The sequence below is a fragment of the Leptodactylus fuscus genome, unplaced genomic scaffold (genome assembly GCF_031893055.1).
Source record: "Leptodactylus fuscus isolate aLepFus1 unplaced genomic scaffold, aLepFus1.hap2 HAP2_SCAFFOLD_389, whole genome shotgun sequence".
NCBI lineage: Eukaryota > Metazoa > Chordata > Amphibia > Anura > Leptodactylidae > Leptodactylus > Leptodactylus fuscus.
In genome coordinates this window covers 88,798-109,171 of record NW_027440412.1, presented here as the reverse complement: position 1 = coordinate 109,171, position 20,374 = coordinate 88,798, and the positions used below count along the sequence as shown (strand labels likewise).

The following is a 20,374-nucleotide window of genomic DNA, read 5'->3' as shown; positions in this document are numbered from 1 at the left end:
TTGTGCAGGGGCCACTATGGGGACATAATACTGTGTGCAGGGACCACTATTGGACATAATACTGTGTGCAGGGACCACTATTGGACATAATACTGTGTGCAGGGGCCACTATGGGACATAATTCTGTGTGCAGGGGCCACTATGGGGGATAATACTGTGTGCAGGGGCCACTATGGGACATAATACTGTGTGCAGGGGCCACTATGGGACATAATACTGTGTGCAGGGGCCACTATGGGGGATAATACTGTGTGCAGGGGCCACTATGGGACATAATACTGTGTGCAGGGGCCACTATGGGGATAATACTGTGTGCAGGGGCCACTATGGGACATAATACTGTGTGCAGGGGCCACTATGGGACATAATACTGTGTGCAGGGGCCACTATGGGACATAATACTGTGTGCAGGGGCCACTATGGGACATAATACTGTGTGCAGGGGCCACTATGGGACATAATACTGTGTGCAGGGGCCACTATGGGACATAATACTGTGTGCAGGGGCCACTATGGGACATAATACTGTGTGCAGGGGCCACTATGGGACATAATACTGTGTGCAGGGGCGACTATGGGACATAATACTGTGTGCAGGGGTCACTATGGGACATAATACTGTGTGCAGGGGCCACTATGGGACATAATACTGTGTGCAGGGGCCACTATGGGACATAATACTGTGTGCAGGGGCCACTATGGGACATAATACTGTGTGCAGGGGCCACTATGGGACATAATACTGTGTGCAGGGGTCACTATGGGACATAATACTGTGTGCAGGGGCCACTATTGGACATAATACTGTGTGCAGGGGCCACTATGGGACATAATACTGTGTGCAGGGGCCACTATGGGACATAATACTGTGTGCAGGGGCGACTATGGGACATAATACTGTGTGAAGGGGCCACTATGGGGGATAATACTGTGTGCAGGGGTCACTATGGGGCATAATACTGTGTGCAGGGGCCACTATGGGACATAATACTGTGTGCAGGGGCGACTATGGGACATAATACTGTGTGCAGGGGCCACTATGGGACATAATACTGTGTGCAGGGGCCACTATGGGGCATAATACTGTGTGCAGGGGCCACTATGGGACATAATACTGTGTGAAGGGGCCACTATGGGGGATAATACTGTGTGCAGGGGCCACTATGGGACATAATAGTGTGTGCAGGGGCCACTATGGGACATAATACTGTGTGCAGGGGCCACTATGGGGGATAATACTGTGTGCAGGAGCCACTATGGGACATAATACTGTGTGCAGGGGCCACTAAGGGACATAATACTGTGTGCAGGGGCCACTATGGGGTATAATACTGTGTGCAGGGGTCACTATGGGGGGATAATACTGTGTGCAGGGGCCACTATTGGACATAATACTGTGTGCAGGGGCCACTATTGGACATAATACTGTGTGCAGGGGCCACTATGGGGACATAATACTGTGTGCAGGGGTCACTATGGGGTATAATACTGTGTGCAGGGACCACTATGGGACATAATACTGTGTGCAGGGGCCACTATGGGACATAATACTGTGTGCAGGGGCCACTATGGGACATAATACTGTGTGCAGGGGCCACTATTGGACATAATACTGTGTGCAGGGGCCACTATTGGACATAATACTGTGTGCAGGGGCCACTATTGGACATAATACTGTGTGCAGGGGCCACTATTGGACATAATACTGTGTGCAGGGGTCACTATGGGGGATAATACTGTGTGCAGGGGCCACTATGGGGGATAATACTGTGTGCAGGGGCCACTATGGGACATAATACTGTGTGCAGGGGCCACTATGGGGTATAATACTGTGTGCAGGGGCCACTATGGGACATAATACTGTGTGCAGGGGCCACTATGGGGTATAATACTGTGTGCAGGGGCCACTATGGGACATAATACTGTGTACAGGGGCCACTATGGGGGATAATACTGTGTGCAGGGGCCACTATGGGACATAATACTGTGTGCAGGGGCCACTATGGGACATAATACTGTGTGCAGGGGTCACTATGGGACATAATACTGTGTGCAGGGGTCACTATGGGACATAATACTGTGTGCAGGGGTCACTATGGGACATAATACTGTGTGCAGGGGCCACTATGGGGGATAATACTGTGTGCAGGGGCCACTATGGGGGATAATACTGTGTGCAGGGGCCACTATGGGACATAATACTGTGTGCAGGGGCCACTATGGGACATAATACTGTGTGCAGGGGCCACTATGGGGTATAATACTGTGTGCAGGGGCCACTATGGGACATAATACTGTGTGCAGGGGCCACTATGGGGGATAATACTGTGTGCAGGGGCCACTATGGGGGATAATACTGTGTGCAGGGGCCACTATGGGACATAATACTGTGTGCAGGGGCCACTATGGGGTATAATACTGTGTGCAGGGGTCACTATGGGACATAATACTGTGTGCAGGGGCCACTATGGGACATAATACTGTGTGCAGGGGTCACTATGGGGGATAATACTGTGTGCAGGGGCCACTATGGGACATAATACTGTGTGCAGGGGTCACTATGGGGGATAATACTGTGTGCAGGGGCCACTATGGGATGTTATACTGTGTGCAGTAAATGGACAATATTCTCTGCGGAGGGCAGTAATGGGGGCACTTTGCCATGTGGGTACTGGGGCCCCGTTTGTCATATGTTTGCTATGAGGTTCGGGATTTGCTAGTTACACCCCTGGTTGGGGGTTTGGACATCCCTGGTGGCCAGGCCGGGGTCTACACTCCCCCTTGGGGTCAGGAGCTCGGGGCACAATGGCAGATTTCTGGCTCTATTGTTGCATCGGGAAATCCCAGTAAGGGAAGTGATTGTTGCACTTGCAGGACGCGGGGATGTTGCTGGGGAGTTCTTTGTTCCTTGGCCCAGGGTTGTGAGGGTTGTCCCGCTTCTCCTACGTCATCTATACATACCTGGACTCAGTTACTATACCAACATTAAACAATACGTGAGCCCTAAAACCACAAATGATAAGTTCTTTGTCCCTCGGACTCGCAGTGGCCAAACGATATTGTCTGGAACAAAGAAGAAAGTTTGCAAGTCAAAGATGTAAAGTGAGTGATGTCGGCAGGATCTTGTATCAGCCACAACTTCCTCCTCCTCCTCCAAACTGGTTCTGCCAGATTCATATACAGAAAGCTTCACTGCTAACGGGTACCAGTCAGTGACTAGAGAGGGGAGCGAGAGAGGCAGAGGTGAGTGCACCCGGGGAGGACGTGCAGGGGGACACTGGATGGGGGGCCATGAATGTAGGTGAGGACACAGGGACACGAGATGGGGAGCCGTGAATGTAGGTGAGGACAGGGGGACATGAGATGGGGAGCCGTGAATGTAGGTGAGGACGGGGGGACACTGGATGGGGGCCATGAATGTAGGTGAGGACAGGGGGACACTGGATGGGGGGCCATGAATGTAGGTGAGGACACAGGGACACGAGATGGGGAGCCGTGAATGTAGGTGAGGACAGGGGGACATGAGATGGGGAGCCGTGAATGTAGGTGAGGACACGGGGACACTGGATGGGGAGCCATGAATGTAGGTGAGGACAGGGGGACACTGGATGGGGAGCCATGAATGTAGGTGAGGACACAGGGACACTGGATGGGGGGCCGTGAATGTAGGTGAGGACAGGGGGACACTGGATGGGGAGCCGTGAATGTAGGTGAGGACGGGGGGACACTGGATGGGTGGCCATGAATGTAGGTGAGGACACAGGGACACTGGATGGGGGGCCGTGAATGTAGGTGAGGACAGGGGGACACTGGATGGGGAGCCGTGAATGTAGGTGAGGACACGGGGACACTGGATGGGGAGCCGTGAATGTAGGTGAGGACAGGGGGACACTGGATGGGGAGCCATGAATGTAGGTGAGGACACAGGGACACTGGATGGGGGCCGTGAATGTAGGTGAGGACACGGGGACACTGGATGGGGGGCCGTGAATGTAGGTGAGGACACGGGGACACTGGATGGGGGGCCGTGAATGTAGGTGAGGACACAGGGACACTGGATGGGGGGCCGTGAATGTAGGTGAGGACAGGGGGACACTGGATGGGGGCCATGAATGTAGGTGAGGACACAGGGACACTGGATGGGGGGCCGTGAATGTAGGTGAGGACAGGGGGACACTGGATGGGGGGCCGTGAATGTAGGTGAGGACAGGGGGACACTGGATGGGGGCCGTGAATGTAGGTGAGGACGGGGGGACACTGGATGGGGGCCGTGAATGTAGGTGAGGACAGGGGGACACTGGATGGGGCCATGAATGTAGGTGAGGACACGGGGACACTGGATGGGGAGCCATGAATGTAGGTGAGGACGGGGGGACACTGGATGGGGGGCCGTGAATGTAGGTGAGGACACGGGGACACTGGATGGGGGGCCGTGAATGTAGGTGAGGACAGGGGGACACTGAATGGGGGCCGTGAATGTAGGTGAGGACAGGGGGACACTGGATGGGGGCCGTGAATGTAGGTGAGGACAGGGGGACACTGGATGGGGAGCCATGAATGTAGGTGAGGACAGGGGGACACTGGATGGGGGGCCGTGAATGTAGGTGAGGACACGGGGACACTGGATGGGGAGCCATGAATGTAGGTGAGGACACAGGGACACTGGATGGGGAGCAATGAATGTAGGTGAGGACGGGGGGACACTGGATGGGGAGCCATGAATGTAGGTGAGGACACGGGGACATGAGATGGGGAGCCGTGAATGTAGGTGAGGACAGGGGGACACTGGATGGGGAGCCATGAATGTAGGTGAGGACACGGGGACATGAGATGGGGAGCCGTGAATGTAGGTGAGGACACGGGGACACTGGATGGGGAGCCGTGAATGTAGGTGAGGACACTGGATGGGGGGCCATAAATGTAGGTGAGGACATGGGGACATGAGATGGGGAGCCGTGAATGTAGGTGAGGACACGGGGACATGAGATGGGGAGCCGTGAATGTAGGTGAGGACAGGGGGACACGAGATGGAGAGCCATGAATGTAGGTGAGGACACGGGGACACTGGATGGGGAGCCGTGAATGTAGGTGAGGACACTGGATGGGGGGCCATGAATGTAGGTGAGGACATGGGGACATGAGATGGGGAGCCGTGAATGTAGGTGAGGACACGGGGACATGAGATGGGGAGCCGTGAATGTAGGTGAGGACACGGGGACACTGGATGGGGAGCCGTGAATGTAGGTGAGGACAGGGGGACATGAGATGGGGAGCCGTGAATGTAGGTGAGGACAGGGGGACACTGGATGGGGAGCCATGAATGTAGGTGAGGACACGGGGACATGAGATGGGGAGCCGTGAATGTAGGTGAGGACGGGGGGACACTGGATGGGGAGCCATGAATGTAGGTGAGGACAGGGGGACACTGGATGGGGGCCATGAATGTAGGTGAGGACAGGGGGACATGAGATGGGGAGCCGTGAATGTAGGTGAGGACACGGGGACACTGGATGGGGGGCCATGAATGTAGGTGAGGACAGGGGGACACTGGATGGGGGCCGTGAATGTAGGTGAGGACAGGGGGACACTGGATGGGGGGCCATGAATGTAGGTGAGGACAGGGGGACATGAGATGGGGAGCCGTGAATGTAGGTGAGGACACGGGGACACTGGATGGGGGGCCATGAATGTAGGTGAGGACAGGGGGACACTGGATGGGGGCCGTGAATGTAGGTGAGGACAGGGGGACACTGGATGGGGGGCCATGAATGTAGGTGAGGACAGGGGGACATGAGATGGGGAGCCATGAATGTAGGTGAGGACGGGGGGACACTGGATGGGGGGCCATGAATGTAGGTGAGGACAGGGAGACACTGGATGGGGGCCGTGAATGTAGGTGAGGACAGGGGGACACTGGATGGGGGGCCATGAATGTAGGTGAGGACAGGGGGACATGAGATGGGGAGCCGTGAATGTAGGTGAGGACACGGGGACACTGGATGGGGGGCCATGAATGTAGGTGAGGACAGGGGGACACTGGATGGGGGCCGTGAATGTAGGTGAGGACAGGGGGACACTGGATGGGGGGCCATGAATGTAGGTGAGGACAGGGGGACATGAGATGGGGAGCCATGAATGTAGGTGAGGACGGGGGGACAAGACATGGGGAGCCATTAACCTTTTCGCTGCCAAGGGTCTCTGGAAATTTTGCACCTCCAGTAGCCGGAGCAATTTTCACAGTTTTGAGATGGACAAATCAAACCTAAATTGCAACATTAAAAAAGCATCCAACCCCCCCATACCTATATATTTTCTTGCAGTAGACACCTGCAGCATTGTCAGAATGCCACTTTGTACTGTATACGAACAGGCACCTTCATGCAATTTTGATTTAAAGTGAATGTTTTATGAAAAAATGCAAATAAATGTATATTAGTTGTTAAAAGCGGAAACCAAACAATAAATTAAATGCACCAAACCTCCTAAAAATAAGAGTTCAGCATGTGCAGAGTTCATACATATCACTATGGCCTGAACCCGCATCCACGTGTCTTCAGAAAATCACCAGAACTGGAAGGAACAAAAATCTGCTTTGAAGCTGGAAATGTTAAAAAAGTCTCATCCTATAAAATGTAGGGATTACAGACCATGAAAAGTAAGTGAACCCCTAAACTCTATATATTTTTTGAAAGTAGACAATCTGAAGATTACAAACGTCTTAATGGGTCATCGATAGCCACATCCACCTTCATGCAACTTTGCGACCAACACAAATAATTTTTTGAAAAAATACGCTAAAACACATATTTGCACCTAAAACTCCTGTTCAATCTCAGATTCATATACAAAATACATTTACAATAATAGCTTATGGTGTATACAATGTGTAAATATACTATATGTACTGCAAACATCAACTACAACAAGAGCTCGGACTCCCAAAAACCCGAATACAGAAGACAGGCAGGATTGTGCTGTAATTCACTAATATGTTATAAAGCTATACTGCACCTATACTGTGACTGTGACACCAAAATCTAACTTTATTCAGAGTACACAGCATACCGTATATAAAAACACAATTTAATAGTTTATATATACAACCACCTTCATTCAACTTTGCCGCAAACAGAGATTGCTAGCAAAAATTGCGCAAAAATTTAAATTTGCCACTAAAGTGCGGCTCAAGCAACCCTGCCTGCAAACATAATGTCCTGTCCATAAAACTGCAATATGTGAGGAGTTCATACATACCACACATGTATATACATACTACACATATATATATACACAGTACATACCACACATGTATATACAGTACACACCACACATGTATATACCACACATGTATATATATACAGGGGCGGGTGTTAAAGAATCGCCAAAAGCGCAGAAATGCGCCATCCCATTTTGTGCATGCAAATTAAATAGGACTTTACATAAAAATGTTATTTTCCGTCCCCCTATAATAATTTTAGCAATCTATACGTTCATCTCTAGTGATAATCATTATTACTATTATTTTAGCGTGTAATGGACATCACTAGAGACGTATTTTACTGTAGAAAGCTCAGGTATAGACAGGACAGGGATTGGGTGAAATGTAAACTTTATTTGCGACTTTATGTATATGTTGTGTAAGTGTTTGGTGCGACTTTTTTTTTTTTTGGCGCTGCGACCTGGAAAATGGTAAACGTCTGGGTCACAGCGCCAATAAACTTCCTGGTTATGTTCAGGAGGTATAACATAAGAATACCCCACTAGTAAAGCTCAGGGGGGAATTACATTATAACTGTATGTGACAATCAGAGACAAATGTATAGTATACGCTCTGATTGGCAGGAGAAGGGTTAATAGGGACAATAGAGTCCCTGACACCCCCCTCCTGCTGTCACATACAAGTTATGCAGAGAGTCTGATGGTTTCTCTGTCTCTCTCTCTGCTGGGCTGCTCATGTCCCTCTCCCTTTCTTGTTAGATCGCAAATTGCTTGCTTAGACAGGAGGGGGGGACACTTTGGAGCTCTATATCTTTGGACTGCATCAATATATCTTGATGCTTTCAATTGCATTCTAAAGAGGAGAATCTCATCTTTAAAATGATATCAAGAACTCGATGATTGGATGTACAGTTTTGGAGAAATTCACTGTTGAAACGCTGTCGGGAATTGAGATCTGCAGTTGGATCTCAATGCCAAATAGTGTTTTCAACAGTGAATTGCTCCAAGACTGTAAGTAAAATCAGCAAGTCCCTGGTATCATTTTAAAGATGAGAGTCTCTTCTTTAAAATGCAATTGAAAGCATCAAGATATGTTAATGCAGTCCAGAGATATCGGCATTAGTAGGGAGGATGTAGTAAGTACGTCCTCCGCTACTGAAATGCCACCTTGGGAGCAGGTACAGTGTACGTGCCTGGCAGCGAAAGGGTTAATGTAAATGAGGACGGGGGGACACTGGATGGGGAGCCATGAATGTAGGTGAGGATGGGGGGACACTGGATGGGGAGCCATGAATGTAGGTGAGGACACTGGATGGGGAGCCATGAATGTAGGTGAGGACACTGGATGGGGAGCCATGAATGTAGGTGAGGACATGGGGACACTGGATGGGGAGCCATGAATGTAGGTGAGGACACGGGGACACGAGATGGGGAGCCATGAATGTAGGTGAGGACACAGGGACACTGGATGGGGAGCCATGAATGTAGGTGAGGACACAGGGACACTGGATGGGGAGCCATGAATGTAGGTGAGGACACAGGGACACTGGATGGGGAGCCATGAATGTAGGTGAGGACATGGGGACACTGGATGGGGAGCCATGAATGTAGGTGAGGACACGGGGACACGAGATGGGGAGCCATGAATGTAGGTGAGGACACTGGATGGGGAGCCATGAATGTAGGTGAAGACGGGGGGACACTGGATGGAGAGCCATGAATGTAGGTGAGGACGAGGGGACACGAGATGGGGAGCCATGAATGTAGGTGAGGACGAGGGGACACTGGATGGGGAGCCATGAATGTAGGTGAGGACGGGGGAGACACTGGATGGGGAGCCGTGAATGTAGGTGAGGACGAGGGGACACGAGATGGGGAGCCATGAATGTAGGTGAAGACGGGGGGACACTGGATGGGGAGCCATGAATGTAGGTGAGGACATGGAGACACTGGATGGGGAGCCATGAATGTAGGTGAGGACACAGGGACACTGGATGGGGAGCCATGAATGTAGGTGAGGACGAGGGGACACTGGATGGGGAGCCATGAATGTAGGTGAGGACGAGGGGACACTGGATGGGGAGCCATGAATGTAGGTGAGGACGAGGGGACACTGGATGGGGAGCCATGAATGTAGGTGAGGACGGGGGGACACTGGATGGGGAGCCATGAATGTAGGTGAGGACACGGGGACACGAGATGGGGAGCCATGAATGTAGGTGAGGACACTGGATGGGGAGCCATGAATGTAGGTGAGGACACGGGGACACTGGATGGGGGGCCGTGAATGTAGGTGAGGACGGGGGGACACTGGATGGGGAGTCGTGAATGTAGGTGAGGACGGGGGGACACTGGATGGGGAGCCATGAATGTAGGTGAGGACACGGGGACACTGGATGGGGAGCCATGAATGTAGGTGAGGACGAGGGGACACTGGATGGGGAGCCATGAATGTAGGTGAGGACATGGAGACACTGGATGGGGAGCCATGAATGTAGGTGAGGACATGGGGACACTGGATGGGGAGCCATGAATGTAGGTGAGGACGAGGGGACACGAGATGGGGAGCCATGAATGTAGGTGAGGACGGGGGGACACGAGATGGGGAGCCATGAATGTAGGTGAGGACACTGGATGGGGAGCCGTGAATGTAGGTGAAGACGGGGGGACACGAGATGGGGAGCCATGAATGTAGGTGAGGACACTGGATGGGGAGCCGTGAATGTAGGTGAAGACGGGGGGACACTGGATGGGGAGCCATGAATGTAGGTGAGGACATGGAGACACTGGATGGGGAGCCATGAATGTAGGTGAGGACACGGGGACACGAGATGGAGAGCCATGAATGTAGGTGAGGACGGGGGGACACTGGATGGGGAGCCATGAATGTAGGTGAGGACGAGGGGACACTGGATGGGGAGCCATGAATGTAGGGGAGGACGGGGGGACACTGGATGGGGAGCCATGAATGTAGGTGAGGACACGGGGACACGAGATGGAGAGCCATGAATGTAGGTGAGGACATGGGGACACTGGATGGGGAGCCATGAATGTAGGTGAGGACACGGGGACACTGGATGGGGAGCCATGAATGTAGGTGAGGACACAGGGACACGAGATGGGGAGCCATGAATGTAGGTGAGGACACGGGGACACGAGATGGGGAGCCATGAATGTAGGTGAGGACGGGGGGACACGAGATGGAGAGCCATGAATGTAGGTGAAGACGGGGGGACACTGGATGGAGAGCCATGAATGTAGGTGAGGACAAGGGGGGGGGGGACGACATGGGGACACGAGATGGGGAGCCGTGAATGTAGGTGAGGACGGGGAGCCATAAATGTAGGTGAGGACGGGGGGACACTGGATGGGGAGCCATGAATGTAGGTGAGGACGGGGGAGACACTGGATGGGGAGCCATGAATGTAGGTGAGGACGGGGGAGACACTGGATGGGGAGCCATGAATGTAGGTGAGGACATGGGGACACTGGATGGGGAGCCATGAATGTAGGTGAGGACATGGGGACACTGGATGGGGAGCCATGAATGTAGGTTAGGACGGGGGAGACACTGGATGGGGAGCCATGAATGTAGGTGAGGACATGGGGACACTGGATGGGGAGCCATGAATGTAGGTGAGGACACGGGGACACGAGATGGGGAGCCATGAATGTAGGTGAGGACACGGGGACACGAGATGGGGAGCCATGAATGTAGGTGAGGACACTGGATGGGGAGCCATGAATGTAGGTGAGGACGAGGGGACACGAGATGGGGAGCCATGAATGTAGGTGAGGACACTGGATGGGGAGCCGTGAATGTAGGTGAAGACGGGGGGACACTGGATGGAGAGCCATGAATGTAGGTGAGGACAAGGGGGGGGGACGACGACATGGGGACACGAGATGGGGAGCCGTGAATGTAGGTGAGGACGGGGAGCCATGAATGTAGGTGAGGATGGGGGGACACTGGATGGGGAGCCATGAATGTAGGTGAGGACGGGGGAGACACTGGATGGGGAGCCATGAATGTAGGTGAGGACATGGGGACACTGGATGGGGAGCCATGAATGTAGGTGAGGACATGGAGACACTGGATGGGGAGCCATGAATGTAGGTGAGGACGGGGGAGACACTGGATGGGGAGCCATGAATGTAGGTGAGGACATGGGGACACTGGATGGGGAGCCATGAATGTAGGTGAGGACATGGGGACACTGGATGGGGAGCCATGAATGTAGGTGAGGACATGGGGACACGAGATGGGGAGCCATGAATGTAGGTGAGGACACTGGATGGGGAGCCATGAATGTAGGTTAGGACACGGGGACACTGGATGGGGAGCCATGAATGTAGGTGAGGACACTGGATGGGGAGCCATGAATGTAGGTGAGGACGGGGGGACAAGAGATGGGGAGCCATGAATGTAGGTGAGGACGGGGGGACACTGGATGGGGAGCCATGAATGTAGGTGAGGACACGGGGACACTGGATGGGGAGCCATGAATGTAGGTGAGGACGGGGGGACAAGAGATGGGGAGCCATGAATGTAGGTGAGGACACGGGGACACGAGATGGAGAGCCATGAATGTAGGTGAGGACGGGGGGACACTGGATGGGGAGCCATGAATGTAGGTGAGGACGAGGGGACACTGGATGGGGAGCCATGAATGTAGGGGAGGACGGGGGGACACTGGATGGGGAGCCATGAATGTAGGTGAGGACACGGGGACACGAGATGGAGAGCCATGAATGTAGGTGAGGACATGGGGACACTGGATGGGGAGCCATGAATGTAGGTGAGGACAGGGGGACACTGGATGGGGAGCCATGAATGTAGGTGAGGACGAGGGGACACTGGATGGGGAGCCATGAATGTAGGTGAGGACAGGGGGACACTGGATGGGGAGCCATGAATGTAGGTGAGGACGGGGGGACACTGGATGGGGAGCCATGAATGTAGGTGAGGACACAGGGACACGAGATGGGGAGCCATGAATGTAGGTGAGGACGGGGGGACACGAGATGGAGAGCCATGAATGTAGGTGAAGACGGGGGGACACTGGATGGAGAGCCATGAATGTAGGTGAGGACAAGGGGGGGGGACGACATGGGGACACGAGATGGGGAGCCGTGAATGTAGGTGAGGACGGGGAGCCATAAATGTAGGTGAGGACGGGGGGACACTGGATGGGGAGCCATGAATGTAGGTGAGGACGGGGGAGACACTGGATGGGGAGCCATGAATGTAGGTGAGGACGGGGGAGACACTGGATGGGGAGCCATGAATGTAGGTTATGACGGGGGAGACACTGGATGGGGAGCCATGAATGTAGGTGAGGACATGGGGACACTGGATGGGGAGCCATGAATGTAGGTGAGGACGGGGGAGACACTGGATGGGGAGCCATGAATGTAGGTGAGGACATGGGGACACTGGATGGGGAGCCATGAATGTAGGTGAGGACATGGGGACACTGGATGGGGAGCCATGAATGTAGGTTAGGACGGGGGAGACACTGGATGGGGACCCATGAATGTAGGTGAGGACATGGGGACACTGGATGGGGAGCCATGAATGTAGGTGAGGACACGGGGACACGAGATGGGGAGCCATGAATGTAGGTGAGGACACGGGGACACGAGATGGGGAGCCATGAATGTAGGTGAGGACATGGGGACACTGGATGGGGAGCCATGAATGTAGGTGAGGACACGGGGACACGAGATGGGGAGCCATGAATGTAGGTGAGGACACTGGATGGGGAGCCGTGAATGTAGGTGAAGACGGGGGGACACTGGATGGAGAGCCATGAATGTAGGTGAGGACAAGGGGGGGGACGACGACATGGGGACACGAGATGGGGAGCCGTGAATGTAGGTGAGGACGGGGAGCCATGAATGTAGGTGAGGACGGGGGGACACTGGATGGGGAGCCATGAATGTAGGTGAGGACGGGGGAGACACTGGATGGGGAGCCATGAATGTAGGTTATGACGGGAGAGACACTGGATGGGGAGCCATGAATGTAGGTGAGGACGGGGGAGACACTGGATGGGGAGCCATGAATGTAGGTGAGGACATGGAGACACTGGATGGGGAGCCATGAATGTAGGTGAGGACGGGGGAGACACTGGATGGGGAGCCATGAATGTAGGTGAGGACATGGGGACACTGGATGGGGAGCCATGAATGTAGGTGAGGACATGGGGACACTGGATGGGGAGCCATGAATGTAGGTGAGGACATGGGGACACGAGATGGGGAGCCATGAATGTAGGTGAGGACACTGGATGGGGAGCCATGAATGTAGGTTAGGACACGGGGACACTGGATGGGGAGCCATGAATGTAGGTGAGGACACTGGATGGGGAGCCATGAATGTAGGTGAGGACGGGGGGACAAGAGATGGGGAGCCATGAATGTAGGTGAGGACGGGGGGACACTGGATGGGGAGCCATGAATGTAGGTGAGGACACGGGGACACTGGATGGGGAGCCATGAATGTAGGTGAGGACGGGGGGACAAGAGATGGGGAGCCATGAATGTAGGTGAGGACACGGGGACACGAGATGGAGAGCCATGAATGTAGGTGAGGACGGGGGGACACTGGATGGGGAGCCATGAATGTAGGTGAGGACGAGGGGACACTGGATGGGTGAGCCATGAATGTAGGGGAGGACGGGGGGACACTGGATGGGGAGCCATGAATGTAGGTGAGGACACGGGGACACGAGATGGAGAGCCATGAATGTAGGTGAGGACATGGGGACACTGGATGGGGAGCCATGAATGTAGGTGAGGACACGGGGACACTGGATGGGGAGCCATGAATGTAGGTGAGGACGAGGGGACACTGGATGGGGAGCCATGAATGTAGGTGAGGACAGGGGGACACTGGATGGGGAGCCATGAATGTAGGTGAGGACGGGGGGACACTGGATGGGGAGCCATGAATGTAGGTGAGGACACAGGGACACGAGATGGGGAGCCATGAATGTAGGTGAGGACACGGGGACACGAGATGGGGAGCCATGAATGTAGGTGAGGACGGGGGGACACGAGATGGAGAGCCATGAATGTAGGTGAAGACGGGGGGACACTGGATGGAGAGCCATGAATGTAGGTGAGGACAAGGGGGGGGGGACGACATGGGGACACGAGATGGGGAGCCGTGAATGTAGGTGAGGACGGGGAGCCATGAATGTAGGTGAGGACGGGGGGACACTGGATGGGGAGCCATGAATGTAGGTGAGGACACTGGATGGGGAGCCGTGAATGTAGGTGAAGACGGGGGGACACTGGATGGAGAGCCATGAATGTAGGTGAGGACAAGGGGGGGGACGACGACATGGGGACACGAGATGGGGAGCCGTGAATGTAGGTGAGGACGGGGAGCCATGAATGTAGGTGAGGACGGGGGGACACTGGATGGGGAGCCATGAATGTAGGTGAGGACGGGGGAGACACTGGATGGGGAGCCATGAATGTAGGTTATGACGGGAGAGACACTGGATGGGGAGCCATGAATGTAGGTGAGGACGGGGGAGACACTGGATGGGGAGCCATGAATGTAGGTGAGGACATGGAGACACTGGATGGGGAGCCATGAATGTAGGTGAGGACGGGGGAGACACTGGATGGGGAGCCATGAATGTAGGTGAGGACATGGGGACACTGGATGGGGAGCCATGAATGTAGGTGAGGACATGGGGACACTGGATGGGGAGCCATGAATGTAGGTGAGGACATGGGGACACGAGATGGGGAGCCATGAATGTAGGTGAGGACACTGGATGGGGAGCCATGAATGTAGGTTAGGACACGGGGACACTGGATGGGGAGCCATGAATGTAGGTGAGGACGGGGGGACACGAGATGGGGAGCCATGAATGTAGGTGAGGACACTGGATGGGGAGCAATGAATGTAGGTGAGGACGGGGGGACAAGAGATGGGGAGCCATGAATGTAGGTGAGGACGGGGGGACACTGGATGGGGAGCCATGAATGTAGGTGAGGACACGGGGACACTGGATGGGGAGCCATGAATGTAGGTGAGGACGGGGGGACAAGAGATGGGGAGCCATGAATGTAGGTGAGGACACTGGATGGAGAGCCATGAATGTAGATGAGGACATGGGGACATGAGATGGGGAGCAATGAATGTAGGTGAGGACACGGGGACACTGGATGGGGAGCCATGAATGTAGATGAGGACATGGGGACATGAGATGGGGAGCCATGAATGTAGGTGAGGACGGGGGGACACTGGATGGGGAGCCATGAATGTAGGTGAGGACACGGGGACACTGGATGGGGAGCCATGAATGTAGGGGAGGACGGGGGGGACACTGGATGGAGAGCCATGAATGTAGGTGAGGACACTGGGACACTGGATGGGGAGCCATGAATGTAGATGAGGACATGGGGACATGAGATGGGGAGCAATGAATGTAGGTGAGGACACGGGGACACTGGATGGGGAGCCATGAATGTAGATGAGGACATGGGGACATGAGATGGGGAGCCATGAATGTAGGTGAGGACGGGGGGGCACTGGATGGGGAGCCATGAATGTAGGTGAGGACACGGGGACACTGGATGGGGAGCCATGAATGTAGGTGAGGACACTGGATGGGGAGCCGTGAATGTAGGTGAAGACGGGGGGAGACACTGGATGGGGAGCCATGAATGTAGGTGAGGACGGGGGAGACACTGGATGGGGAGCCATGAATGTAGGTGAGGACACGGGGACACTGGATGGGGAGCCATGAATGTAGGTGAGGACGGGGGGACAAGAGATGGGGAGCCATGAATGTAGGTGAGGACACTGGATGGAGAGCCATGAATGTAGATGAGGACATGGGGACATGAGATGGGGAGCAATGAATGTAGGTGAGGACACGGGGACACTGGATGGGGAGCCATGAATGTAGATGAGGACATGGGGACATGAGATGGGGAGCCATGAATGTAGGTGAGGACGGGGGGACACTGGATGGGGAGCCATGAATGTAGGTGAGGACACGGGGACACTGGATGGGGAGCCATGAATGTAGGGGAGGACGGGGGGGACACTGGATGGAGAGCCATGAATGTAGGTGAGGACACTGGGACACTGGATGGGGAGCCATGAATGTAGATGAGGACATGGGGACATGAGATGGGGAGCAATGAATGTAGGTGAGGACACGGGGACACTGGATGGGGAGCCATGAATGTAGATGAGGACATGGGGACATGAGATGGGGAGCCATGAATGTAGGTGAGGACGGGGGGGGGCACTGGATGGGGAGCCATGAATGTAGGTGAGGACACGGGGACACTGGATGGGGAGCCATGAATGTAGGGGAGGACGGGGGGGACACTGGATGGAGAGCCATGAATGTAGGTGAGGACACTGGATGGGGAGCCGTGAATGTAGGTGAAGACGGGGGGAGACACTGGATGGGGAGCCATGAATGTAGGTGAGGACGGGGGAGACACTGGATGGGGAGCCATGAATGTAGATGAGGACATGGGGACATGAGATGGGGAGCAATGAATGTAGGTGAGGACGGGGGGACACTGGATGGGGAGCCATGAATGTAGGTGAGGACACTGGATGGAGAGCCATGAATGTAGGTGAAGACGGGGGGACACTGGATGGGGAGCCATGAATGTAGGTGAGGACACTGGATGGAGAGCCATGAATGTAGGTGAGGACATGGGGACACTGGATGGGGAGCCATGAATGTAGGTTAGGACGGGGGAGACACTGGATGGGGACCCATGAATGTAGGTGAGGACATGGGGACACTGGATGGGGAGCCATGAATGTAGGTGAGGACACGGGGACACGAGATGGGGAGCCATGAATGTAGGTGAGGACACGGGGACACGAGATGGGGAGCCATGAATGTAGATGAGGACATGGGGACATGAGATGGGGAGCAATGAATGTAGGTGAGGACGGGGGGACACTGGATGGGGAGCCATGAATGTAGGTGAGGACACTGGATGGAGAGCCATGAATGTAGGTGAGGACACTGGGACACTGGATGGGGAGCCATGAATGTAGGTGAGGACACGGGGACACTGGATGGGGAGCCATGAATGTAGGTGAGGACACTGGGACACTGGATGGGGAGCCATGAATGTAGATGAGGACATGGGGACATGAGATGGGGAGCAATGAATGTAGGTGAGGACACGGGGACACTGGATGGGGAGCCATGAATGTTTCCATAGAATATTGAAGTCGTTGCTTGGGCTTGGACTGGGCTAAAAGTGACTGCAATGTAAGTAAATAGAGGAGTTGTTGGCCGGCACGTCGTAGACATGAAGCTTTGTTTGGTGGGGGGAGTTTAGAAATGAAGAATTACTTAGTGGCCACTGAGACCCCCGAAGTGTCAGGACATTGTATATGAGCGACTACTGTAACCCCAGAAATAACACCATGCTGTGTAGGGGTAACCTCCTGTAGGCAGCCTGGATGTTCAGGAAGAATAGTCAGCCATCTTGGAGCACAATCTGCCCATTAGACCTCTACAGACTAACTGTTCCTCGGTTTCATTGCCCCCTCCCATTGTGAGTGATACGTTGCGCTGTGCACCTCGACTGGAGACATAACCATAACACTTGTCAGTGACAGTAACCACACAGGTTGTGCCTCGGTTTCTGTGGGATTGCTGCGGGGCTTTGCACCCCTATCAGATAACATTTCGGGGTCACCACTTAGCGACGAGTAGACTGATGTTCTCAGATGTGGAGTCGCACCTTCACTTGGATTACTCTCTATCGTAGGATGTTTTTCTCTCACTTTCTTCTCTTTGGTAAGATCATGCAGAGCGTCCCAATGCACCCGATGGCAGTGCAGCCCATGCCAGTTGGCCAAGTGATTTCACTCTCCCAAGTGGGCACCAATGGATGGAGCTCGGGCGTCTGTGACTGCTGCGAGGACATGGGCGTATGTAAGTTTTATAGGGTCATCCTTGGACAACCTCTTGGTAAAGTGAAGGTCTCCATCCTCGGTTGTCCGGTTGGTTGGGGTATCTGGGGCTTCCTTCCAGTTTCTATACTCCTGACATCCCTGGATGGCATTGGCCAGGACACTTTTGGGTTGGGTCCAGTGCAGGGTGGAGTTCATGGTTAAATCTTTGTAGTTTGGGTACAGAACCTCGCACTGAATGTCTCTCTCCCCCGACTCCAGGCTGCTGTGCCTTCTGGTGTTTGCCATGCTTCCAGTGTAAGACGGTCAGTGATTTTGGAGAATGCCTCTGCCTTCCGCTCCTGGATCCTGGGTGTCTTGCCTACTCAGGTACAAGTGTATCCTGCGCTCCAGTCTCCTTGGCTATGCGGGCTGCTGTCCGGGAACGATATCGGATCAGAGTGAGTATAGTCAATGTCATGGTGGCCTGGCCTGGATAGGTTGTCTAGTGGTGGAGTAGACCTGGTCCAGCAATGATCTCATGATGTCTCAGATCTATACCTACACCAGATATCATGTCTTCTGACTTCTCTCCATCCAGGGCTCCATCTGTGATGACTGCTGCATGCTCTACTGTTGTTTCTCCTGCTCCTGGTGCCAGATGGCTCGTGAGATCAAGAAACACAAGCAGCCAGTGACCTTCATGACCGCCCAGACCACCGCCGTTATAAATCCTCCAGCTTTCCAAAGTTATCCTCAACCAACATACTAGGACAAGTAGATGATCCACCAGAAGAACACTTGATTGTGATCTTCTGAGATAGAGTTATCATGGTGGAGAACGTCTAGACTAGAGCCCACACCACTTGTATAGGACCCATATACGATGACTATTAAGGTCTGTCCTCTGAAGATCCCACCATAGACCTCACCGTCCCCCCCAGGAACTTCTGTCTGTGCTCGTAATTCACTAATAAAGTTGTGTCTCATTGAAGATCCTTATTGTCCTGTGTCCATCCCGTTCTCTGACCTCCTTGAAGCATCGCCATGTGTCCCGTTACTAGAGTGGATGAGGTGTAGAATATTTGAGGCTTCTTCTGTTATGTTCCCTGAGGTCACAGGGTGCCCATCCCAAAATGAGAGAGATGTTCACCATATGGAGACCATCTACCATAGGGGGCTCACCGGTGCTCTATAAGGGATCTGGCCATAAATAGGACCAGGATCCCTTTAACATATTAACCCATCGATCCCTTTAGCTTTTCCATTGAAAGTTATGAAGTGCTCTAAGAACCAAACAATGATGTGGTCCATCTTCAGCCCCCTAGACAAGAGGAGCGCCCAACATACTCCCCAGTCCTCCGAGCAAGAAGACCCTGCAGGTACAAGAAGTCCTCGAAGGTCCTGTCTATTCAGGTTCTGACTCCGGCCTAATGGTCACGTATGGGAGGAACGTCATGTGCCCACTACATACTGACCACCGGACACCAGGCACAGATCCTTCCTGCCCTCTTGTAGGATCAACGTCTGCAGGAAACTTAGTTGTCCTCAGCAGGAGAATCTACAGAAGATGGAAGGAAGGAGAAGAACCAGAAGGAGGTGGAGAAGACAAAGAAGGAGAATCTACAGAAGATGAAAGAAAAGAGAAGAACCAGAAGGAGGTGGAGAAGACAAAGAAGGAGAATCTACAGAAGAAGGTGGAGAAGACGAAGAAGGAGAATCTACAGAAGATGAAAGAAAAGAGAAGAACCAGAAGGAGGTGGAGAAGACAAAGAAGGAGAATCTACAGAAGAAGGTGGAGAAGACGAAGAAGGAGAATCTACAGAAGATGAAAGAAAAGAGAAGAACCAGAAGGAGGTGGAGAAGACAAAGAAGGAGAATCTACAGAAGATGGAAGAAAAGAGAAGAACCAGAAGGAGGTGGAGAAGACGAAGAAGGAGAATCTACAGAAGAAGGTGGAGAAGATGACGGAGAATCTACAGAAGATGGAAAAAAGAAGAATCAGAAGAAAGTGGAGAAGACAAAGGAGAATCTAAAGAAGAAGGTGGAGAAGACAATGAAGAAGAATCTACAGAAGACGGAAAAAAAGAAGAACCAGAAGGTGGAGAAGAAAATGGAAGAGAAATAAGAATAAAGAGAAGACAAACCTAGTGACTTAGGACAGGGTAGCAGTGACAAGGTCATCCCCAGATAAATCATCACCACATTGGTCTTGGGGAGGAGGAGCACACTGGTGGGGGGAGATAC

The 20,374-nt window shown here is 53.4% G+C and overlaps 1 protein-coding gene across 1 annotated transcript; it reads left to right on the top strand.

Annotated features, from left to right (window-relative positions):
* Positions 1–3,166: 3,166 nt before the first annotated feature.
* On the top strand, positions 3,167–19,110 carry LOC142188169 (cornifelin homolog). The gene is made up of 4 exons (XM_075261780.1): positions 3,167–3,243; positions 18,038–18,170; positions 18,410–18,588; positions 18,729–19,110. Exons 2-4 carry the CDS (start codon positions 18,041–18,043, stop codon positions 18,897–18,899), a joined length of 480 nt encoding a protein of 159 aa, XP_075117881.1. The 5' UTR covers positions 3,167–3,243; positions 18,038–18,040; the 3' UTR covers positions 18,900–19,110.
* Positions 19,111–20,374: the final 1,264 nt, after the last annotated feature.

Bases quoted from the DNA above. Each gene is read 5' to 3' on its own strand.
- LOC142188169 (XM_075261780.1), top strand. From the start codon at position 18,041: ATGCAGAGCGTCCCAATGCACCCGATGGCAGTGCAGCCCATGCCAGTT. The intron at 18,171-18,409 runs GTAAGTTTTATA...CCCCGACTCCAG, and splicing joins CTGCGAGGACATGGGCGTAT to GCTGCTGTGCCTTCTGGTGT. The intron at 18,589-18,728 runs GTGAGTATAGTC...CTCTCCATCCAG, and splicing joins GGGAACGATATCGGATCAGA to GGCTCCATCTGTGATGACTG.